The sequence below is a fragment of the Trichosurus vulpecula genome, chromosome 2 (assembly GCF_011100635.1).
Source record: "Trichosurus vulpecula isolate mTriVul1 chromosome 2, mTriVul1.pri, whole genome shotgun sequence".
NCBI lineage: Eukaryota > Metazoa > Chordata > Mammalia > Diprotodontia > Phalangeridae > Trichosurus > Trichosurus vulpecula.
This window is the reverse complement of record NC_050574.1, coordinates 212738215-212753181: the sequence shown is the minus strand read 5'-3', so window position 1 is coordinate 212753181 and position 14967 is coordinate 212738215. Positions and strand designations below refer to the sequence as shown.

General features: G+C 38.9%; 1 protein-coding gene across 4 annotated transcripts in view; it reads right to left on the bottom strand.

Moving 5' to 3' along the window:
* The window catches only part of TANK (TRAF family member associated NFKB activator), a 90490-nt gene that overhangs the window by 44782 nt on the left and 30741 nt on the right, over nucleotides 1-14967 (bottom strand). For all 4 annotated transcript variants that reach the window (XM_036746912.1, XM_036746910.1, XM_036746913.1 and 1 more), the window contains exon 2: nucleotides 2581-2730. In XM_036746912.1, coding sequence (XP_036602807.1) covers nucleotides 2581-2679 — 99 coding nt within the window. In that variant the 5' untranslated portion in view covers nucleotides 2680-2730. The remainder of the gene's footprint in view (nucleotides 1-2580; nucleotides 2731-14967) is intronic.

Below are 14967 nucleotides of genomic sequence, written 5' to 3'. Positions count from 1 at the left end.
ATGGCCTCTGGATTATTTTTTTAACAGGTCATGGAAGATTTTTTTTAAGGAACCACCTTTAAAAATAAGTATTTCTCAGAGAGGAATAAAAAGAACATCTGGTTCTACCATGATTAGAGTCTGTTTTATCTCTCTCTAAGGAGATATCAAGCTCCCAACGGGCAGAGCCTGTGTTATATACCTTATTTGTGTTGCTCAAAGTAGCTATCATAATACCTTATACAACATAAAATAATAACAATCTATACAGTGACTGACTACACCAATGTATGGCACTATTTTTAATGTAAAACACCTTTAAAATAGGTAATCTTATTTACCCCTAAACATAATTCAAGACAGAAAGTAGAATGGAAGATTTAAGCACCCTACAATTTGAGTTGATTATTACACATTTCCCGCTATCTTATCCTCTTAAAAAAAAGATATTTGTAGTGAAAGAAGTATTGACCTTGCTTTTTCTCAGTCAATGCTTTGTTCTCCAAAGTTTGATGAAAACTCAGTCATTATAATTTGGTAACTCCAATTCTATTAATGCAACAACAGATGTGTGTATTGATTAAAATCAGAACCTAAGAAAATACAACCAAAAAAAGTCCTTAAGAAATCTTTTCCTTTTATAACAGAACAAAAAACTCCATGAAAATGCCTAGAGACTGTGTATGTATATAAGAACATAACACATGAAAAGCAATGATGGAAGTTTTGTTACTTGAAAAATGACTAAAAATTAATGTGGGCAGTATGTAGAATGGGAATAATAATACCTTCATCCAACAGTGTTAGCAGGTATTTTTAATGGTAGGGCTACAAGGTGATAAAAATAATGACTATGATACTTATATTTTTCTTTATTATATATTTGAGTATTTGAGGCCACCCCAGCTTTCAGAGGAAAATCAGAAAAAATTTTTCCCACTTATTTTATCTTCTTCCTTCTTCTTCTGAAACAGAATCTACTTAGAGCAGCTCATTTTTATACTTTAAATTTTATGAAACACAAATTGCTTATAACAGCACTTTAAGGTAGGTAATGAAAATATTTCTATTTTAACATATGAGGAAAATAACACTCAAAGAGGTTAAATGTTTTATTGGTGGTCACATAAGTTGTAAGTGTCATAGCCTCTTGACTTAAAAGTCCAGAACTTTGGAACACTAAAGCCTACAGCTGATGTTATCAGAGGCTTGTTTCAGGGCAGATAAGGGAATAAATTAAAGGAGTAAATAGTTGCTTACCACTGTCTCTAGCAGGGGAGGAAAGTCCAGAAAACTAACTCCTCTATTATGATCCAACCTCACCCTTCCTTCTTATCCTTTCTTACTCTCACCTCATCTGGATCAAGACCAGGGTGTCAGATTTCTTAATGTACATACAACTCTGTGCAAAGTAAAAACAGGAAGGGACTAGGTTGTATATGTGGGTGTGACACAGTCCTCAGGATTTTCTTCCCCAGGATCAAAAATGATTAAGACCCAAATTTAAAATATAAACTTAAGTTTAAACATCATCTTTCAATCACTTTACAAATAATCTCCTTTTCTCTTTCTCTTAACACCCACATTTTCCTTTCCACATGTCACCTAAGAATGAGGGAAATTGCTGGGAGACTGGAGAAATGTTAGGAGATGTCGATGCCAATTAATTTTGCCACTGACTGTTCTTTTGTAAATGGGAATAAGTCTTTCAAGTATTATTAATGAGTGATGGGCAGCAGACTAGGATACTTGAATAACGCTCCATTTTAGAAGGAAAATATCAGGAAAAAAGGAGTATTCATCAGAGATGGAAGGAATGGTCTTCATCTAGCCCAATCCTATGTTTGACAGAAAAACTGAGGTAGAGGGAAGTGAGTTGGCCTTCACCGCCCCCAAAACAGTTTGTTAGAAGAGCTTAGGCTAGAACCCACGTCTTCTGACCCTAATAGTTAAGAGCTCCTTCCAGAACAACACAATGCCTTTTTGGGAAATGTGTTTTTAAGAATGTGATTTCCCAAACTCTCATCAGATACTTGAGAGAAGCTAAAATACCTTAAACTTTCGTTAATTACTGAAGTGTCCCCTTAAGCAGTTTACCCTTATCATACTGTCATTGGGATAAAACTTGTTGGAAACTGATTGTGTTATCTTTCAATAAACAGAAATTCGTAATAAATTAAGCTACATGTTATTTTAAGTTCTGTATGGTCTTTCTGCCAAGCAAACGACGATGTAAACAAATAAAAAGTCAGTTAAGGCACTGATACTTCTTGACTTTGTCTTTTAAAAAAAATCTTGTTTCATATTTCATCTGTTACATATACAATGGAAACACTAACATTTCCATTCCTAGATTTAAGAGAGACCATATTTTTGGTCATTCATAAACATGTAACCTTTAATTAACCCGCAAACATTCCACATGAGTCAATTTTTTTTAACACACCATGAAAAAACGTCAAATTTCTTGCCTTGGTTAATGTGCCTCTTTGATATTTCAAACTCTGTTCTTCCCAGTGATTTCCACTCGTACCAATAGTTCAGTAGAAAATAGTATGCCATGATTTCCAAGAGGTGAGTTTCCAAACCAGCATCACATACCTTTTGTTGTAGTTCTTTTACAGCAGAATCTCTGTCCATGCAAGCCTGGCGGAAAGCTTCATAAGCTTTATTGAGCTGCTCTCCCATGTTTTTATCCATTCCTCTCCGTCCTGTAGCATCACTGAAAAGGACAGTGTCAATGACAAAGATCTAGAGATGGGGAATCAAGAGAGAATTGCATCATTACTGAATAAACACAATTGTATTGTGCACTTTACAGATCTCCCCAATAAGGCTTACTGAGTATTTTGTAGCACGTAGTAGTTATGATCTAGAAATCTGGCCAACAGTATTTAAGAAACCATGCATTTTCATGATTTTATAACATTGTTCACAAATGGCCAAGAAACAAGGGGCACCCAAATTCACAAAGATATCACTTTGACCAGGCCACGTGAACCTAGAGAAATGTGTTGGGCTATTTTATTCACATTACTCTACACAGTGTTTTTCAATAGAAGAAAAAAAAGCACAACAGTGGTAGCAATGTGTGGAGGGATACCTTTTACTAAACGGACAGTTATTTCCACTTACAAGGTGAATTCTTGCTACATTGAAATTGGAGCAAAATTAAATAGATAATAAATGTTTGTAGATGGAGTTCATACTGTTGTTATCTCAGAGCAATTAAAATGTGTGAAAATGCTCTTATTTTAGCACAAAACCTAGGGAGGGCTGTTGTCAGATAGTACATTAAAAAAAAATGCATCCCTTCAGTCCTCTTCCCACACTAGCTCTCCAACCTCCCTGCTGCTTCTGAACTACAGGTTATGTGGCTGGTAGAGGTAATTTGAGAATACCCTTGTTCTGTACTATCAGTTTGTATAACAGCTCCAGCTGCCTGCCCTCCTTGGTAGAGGCCCACCTAAAGGATCTGATTCTCCTTTCCAGTTGGGAAGAGCACAGTGAGGGGGAAAGAGTCCTCTGTTAGCCATTCCTGTCACAGTCAAAGTCAAATTTTTTTACCTCCTTAGAAACCCTCTATTATCTCAGGTTCTGATCGAGTACAAGATTTTCCATTTTATCCTAAAATATTATATTATTATAATTAAATATATATTAAATATTATAAATATTTCCCTACATAGAACAAAAAAAAATCATCTCACTTCAGGATGCCAAGTGTCAAAAAGTTACATGACCAATCAGCTATTCCATAAGAGCAGTAAGATTATTTAAGACCTGTACATCATTATTATGATTTCACTCCCACCCAAGTAACTGAAGGCCCCTTAATATCAACTCATTTATCCTGTTTATCTAATGGTTCACAGAAGGTAAGCTTTTTAAGAAACTGAAACATTTCAAGATTCACTGTCTTTAGCAGTGTCAAACTGGTAGAAAGTGGCTTTGAAACCTTAAGACATCTATAGGCAGTTTGGTAGCACAGCGTTAGAATGCTGTTCTAATCCTAATCATAGTGTGACCTTGGTCAAATCACTTAACCACTATCTGCCTGAGTTTTCTCAACTGTAAAAAAACCACTCAGGATTGTTCTGAGGATAAAGTAAGAAAATATTTGTAAAGCATTTTTGCAGAATTTAAAGTGCTGTAGAATGCTAGCTATTTTTTACCTATATGAATGTGAATTCTTAGGTCACTAGAGCAAAATTTGTGATGATTACTCTAAAGAGCCCCTGACTATTAACATATCCTGAAGAGTGGCAAGTGGCATGTAAAAAAAAAAGACACCACCCACTGTTTAGTCTATTACTGCATATGTAGTGATACTGATTGAAATACATGTTTCAAAGTTAGATATCAGACCAAAAAATACAGTCATCCCTTATGTAAGGTTCACATTCACTATAAAATTCAAAGCACAAAGTACTAAAACCTGACAATTCATCCACAAGAATCTTCTAGGGAGCTATGGGATAGGTAGTTTTTGAACTATATCATACAAATGCCACTTCAAGAAGAAAGTCATCCAACAATTTCCTCATGGATGCATCCCATTTCTCCAAATAGGAAAAAAAAATGCTGTAGAAATAAACTTCAGGTCAATGCAACTAAACAAATTTTATATTTAATTCCGATCTCACTCCAGAGAAAAGAATTGGGTGTTATATCAGTGACACTGACCATAAAAAAAAAAAAAAACTGTCTCCAGGATGCAGCTAATTAAATTGGACAGATTTCAAATATTAACACCCTGAACTTTAATGCCACCGGTCCTTCAATTTTTTTTTGGTTTTACATTTGCTAAGTGTAAAATTAATTTCACAATTTAAGAAACATATTTCCACTGTATTTTGGTATTTTTCCACAATTCTAAAGGCTCAATCGGGCTTTTGCTTTTCAATGCCGGGATGGAAAACCCAAAGGCCCAGCAGGATTAATGAACTCTAGTTTCCTTTGCCTTATAAATATAAAGAAGTTCTTAGAGTAGTCAGTGACAGGCCAGAACGTGGCTTACTCTTTCTTAAATCACCAAGTTGTTTTTTTTTTTTTTAAAGTGTTACTCGCTATTCACATTTACACATTCGTGGTTTGCAGGAGGGAGGCCTCCTCCCCTCAGAAAGGAGGGTCCTCGGAGGCTTTAATTTTTACAGGGACTCAGCACAAGTTGGACCCCGGACCGAAGCCCAAAGAAAGCGAAACCGCCTTGGGCCAGAGCCGCGCGCCCTCAGGCTCAGACTCGCGCCCTCTGCACCCACTTCCCACCCTGGCTGGGAAATGGCAGCAAGCCCTCCCAGTCTCTTCGGCCGTGGCCGCAGGGAGGGCGGCGGTCTCCCGGGTCGCCAGTCCAGCGGCGCCGCGAGGGGCGGGCTCTGGAGCTAGCACAGCTGGCGCGGAGCCCGACCGCCCCGGGGAGCACGCGGCGGGGGGCGACCTGGTTTCCCCGGCTCCAACAGGTGAGGCTAGGAGGAAGCGCCAGGAAAATACCCGCCCCCGGTCACCCGTATGCTTCCTCTTCCCCGTCACCAGCTTTAAAACGAAACCCTGCGAAGTGAGGGAGGGGGCGGCGTCAGGGGCAGACCGGTCGGTGTTCCGAGCAGCAGCCGGAGGATGGGCACCTCCCTCCCCAGGCTAGGGGTGGCCCTCTCGGCAGGGGAAACCGGGCCCAGCATCCCATTACTCAGTCCTCTTCTGCACTTTCCCAACCTCACCGAAACAGGTCTGGCAACCCTTTGGTCCCCTCTCCACAGGCTTCTGTCAGTAAAACACACACAGACACACCGAGACACGGAGACACACACAGCCAGCACCGTTCTGGTTAACACCTTCGTGAGGCACTTGTCTCTACAAAGCTCTCCTGACCCAGGGTGATGGTGCGCCTTCTCTTCTAATTTATCATTTCAGACTCAAGGCCTTTTATAAGTAGAGAGACCACCCCTATGGCTGAGACTTGGGCCAAGACATCTGGGTCTTCCTTTCCTCAACTCTAAGATAGGGGTGGTGTGGGTGGAGATTTGCAATACATGTCTCTAAGCTACTTTATGGCTTTAAATAGCAGGATGCTTTGATTTATGCCACAAAAACACTGAGAAGGGATTACAGATTTAGAGCAGGAAGGGCCCTCAGAGTTCATACTGTCCAACCCCTGCATCTTTTGGAAGAGGAAAAAAAATAAGGCCCAGAGAAGGGAGTGACTTGCCCAAAGTCACATCCATGTCAGAGCCAGGATTTGAATTGGGGTCCTCAAAGTCCAAATCGTGGGTGCCTTTCAGTGATTGCACTACTCTGCCTCCCCCAAAAGTGAAAAGTAAAGATCTTTAAAGACAAAGTGGAATTTTCTGCTATTTATGTGGCATGAATGTCACTGCAATTGAGTCACATTATGAAGGACAAGCAAGAAGCTGCTTAGAATTAATGGAAAACCTCCCCTTTGCTCCCTTCTCCAAGACTTGGGAAGATGGGGTGGGGAACCTGGGGCCTTCTAGGTCCTTGGATGCAGCCTTTTGACTGAGTCCAAATTTTACAGAACAAATCCTTTTATTAAGGGGATTTGTTCTATGAAGTTTGGATTCAGGCAAAGGGATGCACTTGAGGACCTAGAGGGCCACATGTGGCCTTGAGACCACAGGTTCCCCACCCATTAAGTCCAACACCCTTCGCGTTTCATATGAAAAACTGGGGCCCAGAAAGGCAAAATTTCACTGTCCAATCTCTCACAAGCCAGTTGGGGGAACCAATTAGATTCTAATTCTCTTGATCACCAAGTCACTGCTCTATCACTAGATCGGAAGAAGGAGGCAGATTTGTGTTAAATTCACAGGCCATTAAAATACATTTTTAATCTGATGGAGACACAATGTCAGAGAATTTCATATCAGACACTAACCAGCTCTGTGACTCTCAACAGGTCACTAAACCTCTGCCTCCACTTTTTCACCTGTTAAATCAGAATAATAATAGCACCTACCTCACAGGGGTGTGTTTCACAAATAACACACTGGAGGCACTGGAGTTTTTGGACTCTAGCCTCAAACAGGTTCACTCTTGATCTGGTCAGACAGGAAGGACAGGAAGATAGCTACGGAGGGGTTAATAATCTTACTTTATTCTAGTCTGGTCATTTCAAGAGGAAGTTGCTGATAATGGGCGCACCAACAGCATTCCCTAACAACCCTTCTCGAAGGGGCTGACAAGAAGGGGGGAAGGCAACAACTCCTGCATCTCAATGGGGTCAAGCAAGACAGGCACAGCATTCTAGCTTGTGCACTCCCCTAAATCTCCTCAAGCCTCAGTGGGGCCAGTTGAGGCAGGTACATGCATTCCTTTATGCATTACACAAATCCCAAATGGGTTTCCTCATGGATTCCTCTATGGATTCCCTGTGGTCTCCTCACTCACTGATCAGCGCCCACTTGCTTTATAGGGCAACAGATGAAGAAGGCATCTTGCCACCATTAAGCTCACAAGTTAACTTTAGCAATATCATCATTCTGCACAGGCGTAATAAATATCAATTATGTCACCCCTATACCTCATGGCGTAGTCCCAATAGGACTGTCCATCACTCTGATTCTAGGAATTACTATCTAGGATCCTTGAGGCTATTCTGGGAGTTAATATCTAACACCTGGAAACTAGACATTACCATGGCCATGGATCCTGAGAAACTGAATTCTAAAAAGATAACAAAATCCTCCTTACATGCAGGTTGTTATGAAGATGAGATAATTTTTGTAAGGATCTTGGTAAACCTTAAAGCATCATATGAGTGATATTAATATTGTTATTACATAACAATATTATTATTATACTATTATACTATAATACTATTATTGTTAGTATATAAGGTCTTATTATGAATAGCCACTACTGGCACCGTAAATATCTTTAGAATTTTGTTACAGGAAAGGACATTAAAGATCATCTAGTACTAGGAGACTTTTTTTTTTTTTACAGAAGAGGACTCAGTTCAAAGAAGTGAAGTAACTTGTTGAAATTCACCCATCTAATCAATTGGCAGAGTTGGGATTAAACCCAGGTCTCCTAACTCTCAGTGTGACAGTACTCTTTCCACTACACCGTTCTGCCCAAAATTGTCTATTTAGAACACAATGAATTTCAAGTGTCTGATTTTTAAAGAGGGTTAAGTAGACAAGACCTAAAGAATAAGTGTAATTTCCTATAAGATAGTAACCATTTATTATATTCTGAATAAATTTCCATCAGGTGTTTCAAATATTTTCCCCCTAAGGTGGAATCTTACACATTGGATAAAATATAACATTGGATATATAATATCCTTTCTGATTTTATTGTTCATGACAAACTAGCAATGTAAAGCACTGAAATACAACAATTAGGGTTGCTATAGAAATGATTAGATAATAAGACAAGTGGCTATGTCTGAAAAACGGCAGAAAAACAATCTAACATGGAATTTCCAAACATAAATACAGGGTACATTATTGTTTTATTGTGCATTGTGAATGTACCATTCCCCATAACAATCACAGGAAGATGCAAAGCTCATTTTCATTTCATTTTGATTTATTTTGGTTTCATATTTAAAATTGTCTTGTCTTTTCCCAACTGAAAGGGAACACCAGAATAGGTGGGGTCAAAGAAGACACTGGGGCAGGGCGGTAGGAGAGGATGCGGGAAGGGTCCAGAAGGATTTCCTTAGAAATGTGGGCATAGTTAAAACTGAAAATTGCTTTAGAGATCATCTGGTTCAGACCTGTTCCTTTTATGGATGAGGAAACTGGGGTTCCAACAGGTAAAGTGACTGCCCTAAGGGCTAGAAGTCTAGAAGTATCAAGTGGCAAAGCCAACTGTGTGAAACCCAGCTCTTCTGACTCTAAGTCTAGTACTCTGGTCCACAGCCCACAATACTGCTGGATGTGGCTGGAACCAAATTAAAATGTAATTAGAAAACATTTAATAAAATGAAATGAAATTAAAGCTATGTCAATATGTGGCCCACAAGGATCCTAATGTATGGATTAGTGGCCTCCTATTTCTATTTGAGTTGAACACTGCTGCTCAATATCATGCTGCTGCTCTCTTCCCACACAGTCCTAATAGTGAATGGGTCAAATGCCACAACAGGCATTCCAGTCTTGCCTTTCCACTCCTGGATATTGCAGATCTATGGCTTCTGTAGTGGGCTTAGGATTTCATTTCAGGTAGACTATTTATAGGCATCTTGATTTGGCATCAGAAGGCCTGTTTTAGAATCCTGTCTCAAACACTTAAAGTTTGTATGACACTGGACAAGTCATGTTATCTCTGGGCTTCAGTTTCCGTATCTGTAAAATGAAGGGTTTGCATCAAATGATTTCTTTCACCTCTACGATCCTTTGACCTGGATCATCATACTTATAGCTACTCTGTTTAATTCTTTGTTTTGGTCACAGAGTGAGGATGACTCTGGTTGGACCCCTAACTTTCTTTAATCTGGAATTTACAGAAATCAGTAGAGCCACTGGGATATTTGCCTAATGGAATTCAGTGCTTTCCTGGATATTGTTCCTTTTCCCCCTGCAATTTCTACCACTGGGCTACAGTTACAATACTCAAATATTTACTGAGCACCTGCTGTAGCCCGTGTGTGCTTTCTTAAATGCTGCTATACAAAGAGGCATGGAGCTTAGTTTCTGCTCTCCAGGAGCTTATGGTCTAATTGGGAAGATGGCATATAGAGAGAGATAAAAAGAAATAACCAGAGAAAGTAGCATACGCTGAGCAGCTAGGTGAAGCAGTGGATAAAACACTGAAGTCAGGAAAACCTGAGTTCAAATCTGGCCTCAGACACTTACTAGCTGGGTGACTCTGGGCAAGTCACTTACTTGTTTGCCTCATTTTCCTCATCTGTAATATGGAAATAATAATTGGCATCTACCCCCCAGGGGAATGTGAAGATCAAATGAGAGAATAATTGTAAAGCACTTAGCACAGCACATAGTAGGTGCTATATAAATGTCAGCTATTATTATTGAGAGCTTATAAACAATAGCTACTAAAGGAGGAAGTGATAACACTGACTAAGCATCATCAGGAACTTCCCTTCTATTTCTAACACTGAATATGCTCAGGAGGAATCTTTAATTCTGTCAAAATCCCCCCCAAATCTTTCAGCAATAAATGATGAAACATGCTACGTAAAAAAGGAAATAACAGAGATTAAATACTTGTTGTCTCACTACCTACTGCCACAGGATGTCCCTCCCTTTTAGTTTTTCAGATATCATAAACCATACAAAAGGCTAGGCCTATTTATTGTTTGGAAGACAGAAGAAAAGTTGAGCTGGAAATGGTATGGGCATTTATCAAAAAGGGTCTTTATGGCTTATTTTTTTTTAAATCCTGGGCTAAAAAGATCACAAATCCAATGGTTAGGAACATGACTTAATTCTCCGTTCAGTGAAACCTTCTACTGTTCAATAAATGCCTGCAACTTTACTGCCTAGCGCACAAGGCTGGTAAGTGGAAAGGGCACTGTAAAACTTAAAGTATTACTGTGGAAATGTGAATTATTCTCCCTAACCAGTTTCCCAAAGGCAGGATCTAGGTCTTATTTAACCTCTGTAGCTCTGTGAATGTTAGCTGAACTGAATTAAAATAATTAGGAATATCATACAAACAGGTTACTAGAGGTATAGTTTTGCTTTTTCCTTTCCAGAGACTGGATGCTAAGTTGACTAAGGCTATTAGATTTTTCACTAGAATAGATGTGTCGAGCAACTGTTGTTAGCTTAAATATAATTTGGGAAAGTAATTTCAGCCATCCCACAAGGCCCTCTTTAGCTTTAGTTAAATGTGAATGTTTAAATAAAGTAGTAAGTACATTTCCTGCATTGTACTGTTACATTTTATTTCTAGTGTGTCACCCCATATCGATAAAAACAAACAAAAAAAACCCACTACAATGACTTGGTTATTAATAAGATTTGTGATCTTTATCTTTCAGGTAATAATTGTAAAGCTTGCTCTTAGCATAGTGGCACTGTTATAATAAGTGTTATAGAAATTTTGTCAGCTATTGTTATTTCTATAATGCATTAAGGGGAAAGTACTTTTGAGTATCATTATCCCCTATTTTGCACATGATATTGTGGAGGTAGAATGGCTAAAACACTGCATTATGGCATAGTGAAAGAATACTAAATTTTGAGTTAGAAGACCCAGAATTCAAATCCTGGCTCTGCTGCTTGTTACCTGTGTCTAACTTTGCACAAGTCACTTCCTCTCCTCTGGGGTAAAAGACCTTAGTTTCTTCATCAGTAAAATGAGGGTTTGGGCTACATAACCTTTAACGTCTCCTCTCAGCTCTTAACTTGTAAAAACTCTGATAGTGAAATTAAAGTAGCTGTAAATTTTGTCCCCTCACTTACTAGCTCATTCCTACCCCTGGCATCCTTTTAATGTTTTGTTTTGTTTTGTTTTTTTTACTTCTCAGAGGCAATATATACTAGAGGAGAAAAAGCTTATTTGTAAAGAGAGGCTAATGAGAGAGGAAAGAAGAAAGAGGGACAGACAGAAGTCAGGGAGATTTCCACAGAAAGGCTTTAAGTCACAGTTTAAAATTTCTGAGCAGCCATTTAGCCTCGTGAATCTTTCCAGCTATAAATGGGAACTAGCAAAATCTTGCATAATTATGAAGATGTACTGTGTACTCTGATCCACTGGCACAGGACTGTGAAGTTGTTTCTTATAGTCCTGCTTTTAATTTCCCTGAGGACACCTATAGGTTGTTAGGAAAATGTTTGCAAGTTACAACTCGTTTCATTAAAAGTAATTGTGATGAGTCCAATGAGAGACTAAATGAGGTTTCCAAGACTTCCACAGCTCCCTTTCCTGCAAAGATGTTTTAATGTTGAACTACAAATGTTGTTTCTAACAAAAGTTTAAAAATTGCACATAATTTTACTGCTATGCTCAATGAAATTACTTATACTGCTAAACATTTGAAATAATATGGTAGACATTTCTCTCTAGGTGGCCAATGTCAGAGGCCACAATCACTCTCCAATTCATATCCATTATCCTATCAACAGGCTATGAAAATTCAAGCTGGGCTAGTCAGAGTTCTATTGCTCTTCTAGCAAATAGTAATTATCCTTTTTAACAGCGGAGACTGGAGAGTTTCTTAAACTTAAGAGATCCATCAGATTTTGCTCACTCAGTCTCCCAAAAAGCAGGAAAACACATTAAAAAGGAAATATGGCATTAAGAGTTCCTTTTATATTTTTAACCTACCCCTGAACTATCAAAGCGATAACTTGATAAGAGAAAGCTGGTATAGTAGATGGCTCGGGGGAACTAAAGTCAAGAAGTCATCAACAAGTATTTATTAAGTGCCTACTATGTACCAGGCACTGTGGTAGGCACTGGGGATATAAGGAAAGACGAAAACAAAACCAAAATAAACAGTCCTTGTTCTCAAGGAACTCACAAATCTAAGGGGGAAACAGCATGCAAACAATAATGTACAAACAAAATATTCTTGTTTGTGTTGTTTCAGTTGTGTCTGACTCTTTGTGACCCCGTTTGGGGTTTTCTTGGAAAATATATTGGAGTGGTTTGCCACTTCCTTCTCCGCTTCATTTTACAGATGAGCAACTGAAGTTAACAGGGTTAAGTGACATGCCCAGGGTCACATAGTGTCTGAGGCTGGATTTGAACTCAGGTCTTCCTGACTCTAGACCCAGCATTCCTCTATCCAGTGCACCATCTAGCTGATCACAAACAAGATATATATGGAATAAATTGGAGATAATCTCAGAAGGAGGGCACCAGGTTTAAGGAAGACTTGGGAAGGGATTCTTGCAGAAGGTCAGCCTTGAGCTGAGACTTAAAGGAAGCCAGGTGGCAGAGATGATGAGGGAGAGAATTCCAAGCATGGAGGACAGTCAATGAAAATCCCTTAAATTGCTATGTCGCTAACAATTCAAATCAACTAATATTTATTAAACGCCCTCTGCAAGAAGTGCTAGGAAGACAGAAGCTTTGGTTAAGACTGTCCTCACTGTCAAGAAACATGATACATATATCCTAGTATGTATATAATACTTTAAGTTTGCAAAGCATTTTTACAAATATTATTTTATTTGACTTGAGGACTTTTTGCCTCCCAAGTTCAAAGCTCTATTAACTGTCACCTAGCTACCTCATTAAACTTCCCAGGTTCCCTATATGTAAAATGAAGAGGTTGGACTACATGCCCTCTATGGTTTCTCTTGATCTAAAATTATGATCCTATAGATTATAGTACAGAATAATAAGCCCAAATGAAGTGAAAGTGGCATTAGCACTGACCTGCAAATATATAAGAATTTCAAGGATGGCATTTCAGTCACAGGAAATGGCAGGATCAAAGGCATAGAGGGATATTAGTGTGACCTTCAGAGGGCTGGCAAGTGGTACATCTTGGCTAATACCATGAAAAGTCAATCTGCCCTTAAAAAAATTTCTTTTAGCATCATAATGTACTGTAACAAGAAGTAAAATCTTGCATTGTATTATATTGCCCAGAAAAAATAACACCAAAACAAAGCTATTTTCATATCCCAGCAGATGGCTGACAGTAACTGTGCCTTGTTGGTCTGCTTATAATGAATGATACACAGTTCATCACCTTGTACAACAAATATTTGTCTTCAGTTTGTCTATGGAACACACCAGTTCTCTTTAAGAAAAATGTTTTGGTATATGATGGAAAGAGTGTAAACACAATTCACTGGTTCCTCAGAGAAGCATCAATTTCCTCAATTCAGTTTGCCCAATCACCTCCATTCCACTTAAGACCCTTGAGACTTCTATACAGCAAAACTAAGGCCTGAGGATAATAAAAAGGACAGAGATTCAAAAGAGCAACTTCCTTTGGAGATAAGAATCCGAAAGGGCCTCACTGTGTTATCAGGAAGCCACCACCCTAAATTTTAATTGTATTACACTTCCTCCTCACCTCTACAGAAGAAAGTCCCTCTCCTTCTTTAATACTTAGCTCAAGTATCATCTTCTGCACGAAGCATTTTTTGAGCTACCCAATTGCCAGTGCTGTCCCTCCCAAACTACCTTTTGTTTATCTACTCAGTGATGGTGAACACTGGACCTGAAGCCAGGAAGACTTGAATTCAAGTCTGGCCTCAGACACCTGCTAGCTGTGTGAACCTGGGCAAGTCACTTAACATCTGATTCAGTTTCTTCATCTATAAAATGGGGATAATAATAGTACCTACATTCCCGGGTTGTTGCGAGGATGAAATGAGATAACTGTAAAGCACTCAGCACAGTGCCTGGCACATGGTATTATATAAATGTCAGCTATTATTATCTATGTTTATACTGATTTTTTGTATGTACTTATTGCCCCTCCATTAGAACGTAACCACCTTGTAAGAAAGTACTGTTTCATTCTTTGTATTTATACTAGCTCAGCGTCTGACACATAGTTATAGCAGATAGTTAATAAATGCTTGTTGACTGAATGACTGAATATTTTATGACAACAGGTGAACTTTACAACGACAAATTAGACTATCACCTTTCTGTTTGTGAGTCTTGAAGGGCATCTGGAAAAAAATATTTGTCAGGGATGCAGCCTGTCTCCTGCAGAATAAGGCATCCTACAGGGAACACCAATTCCAGATGACCAAGAAATGTCTATCCCTGGAGGGAAAAGGGTCAGTTCAGGCTACAGCAGTTTGACAGAAACAGCCTTTGGGTAAGAGTCAGTTCTCTTAGCTCTAATTCTGTGCTCAGCATGCCACCTTTGGTTCTATTATCTGGTCTGGAGCCGACCTTTTTCCCAGGTTGGAATCTGGTGTACAGACAACCAGTCGAAGTGCTCAGGCCCAGAATAGCATTCATTATAAATGAATAAGCTGGAATTCTTGTTTGTAAGTCTCTAGTGAATTTGGTTAGTGTGAATATACCTCCAGAGTTTTAACACCTATGGTTGAACTTTAAAAAAGAAAGAAAGCT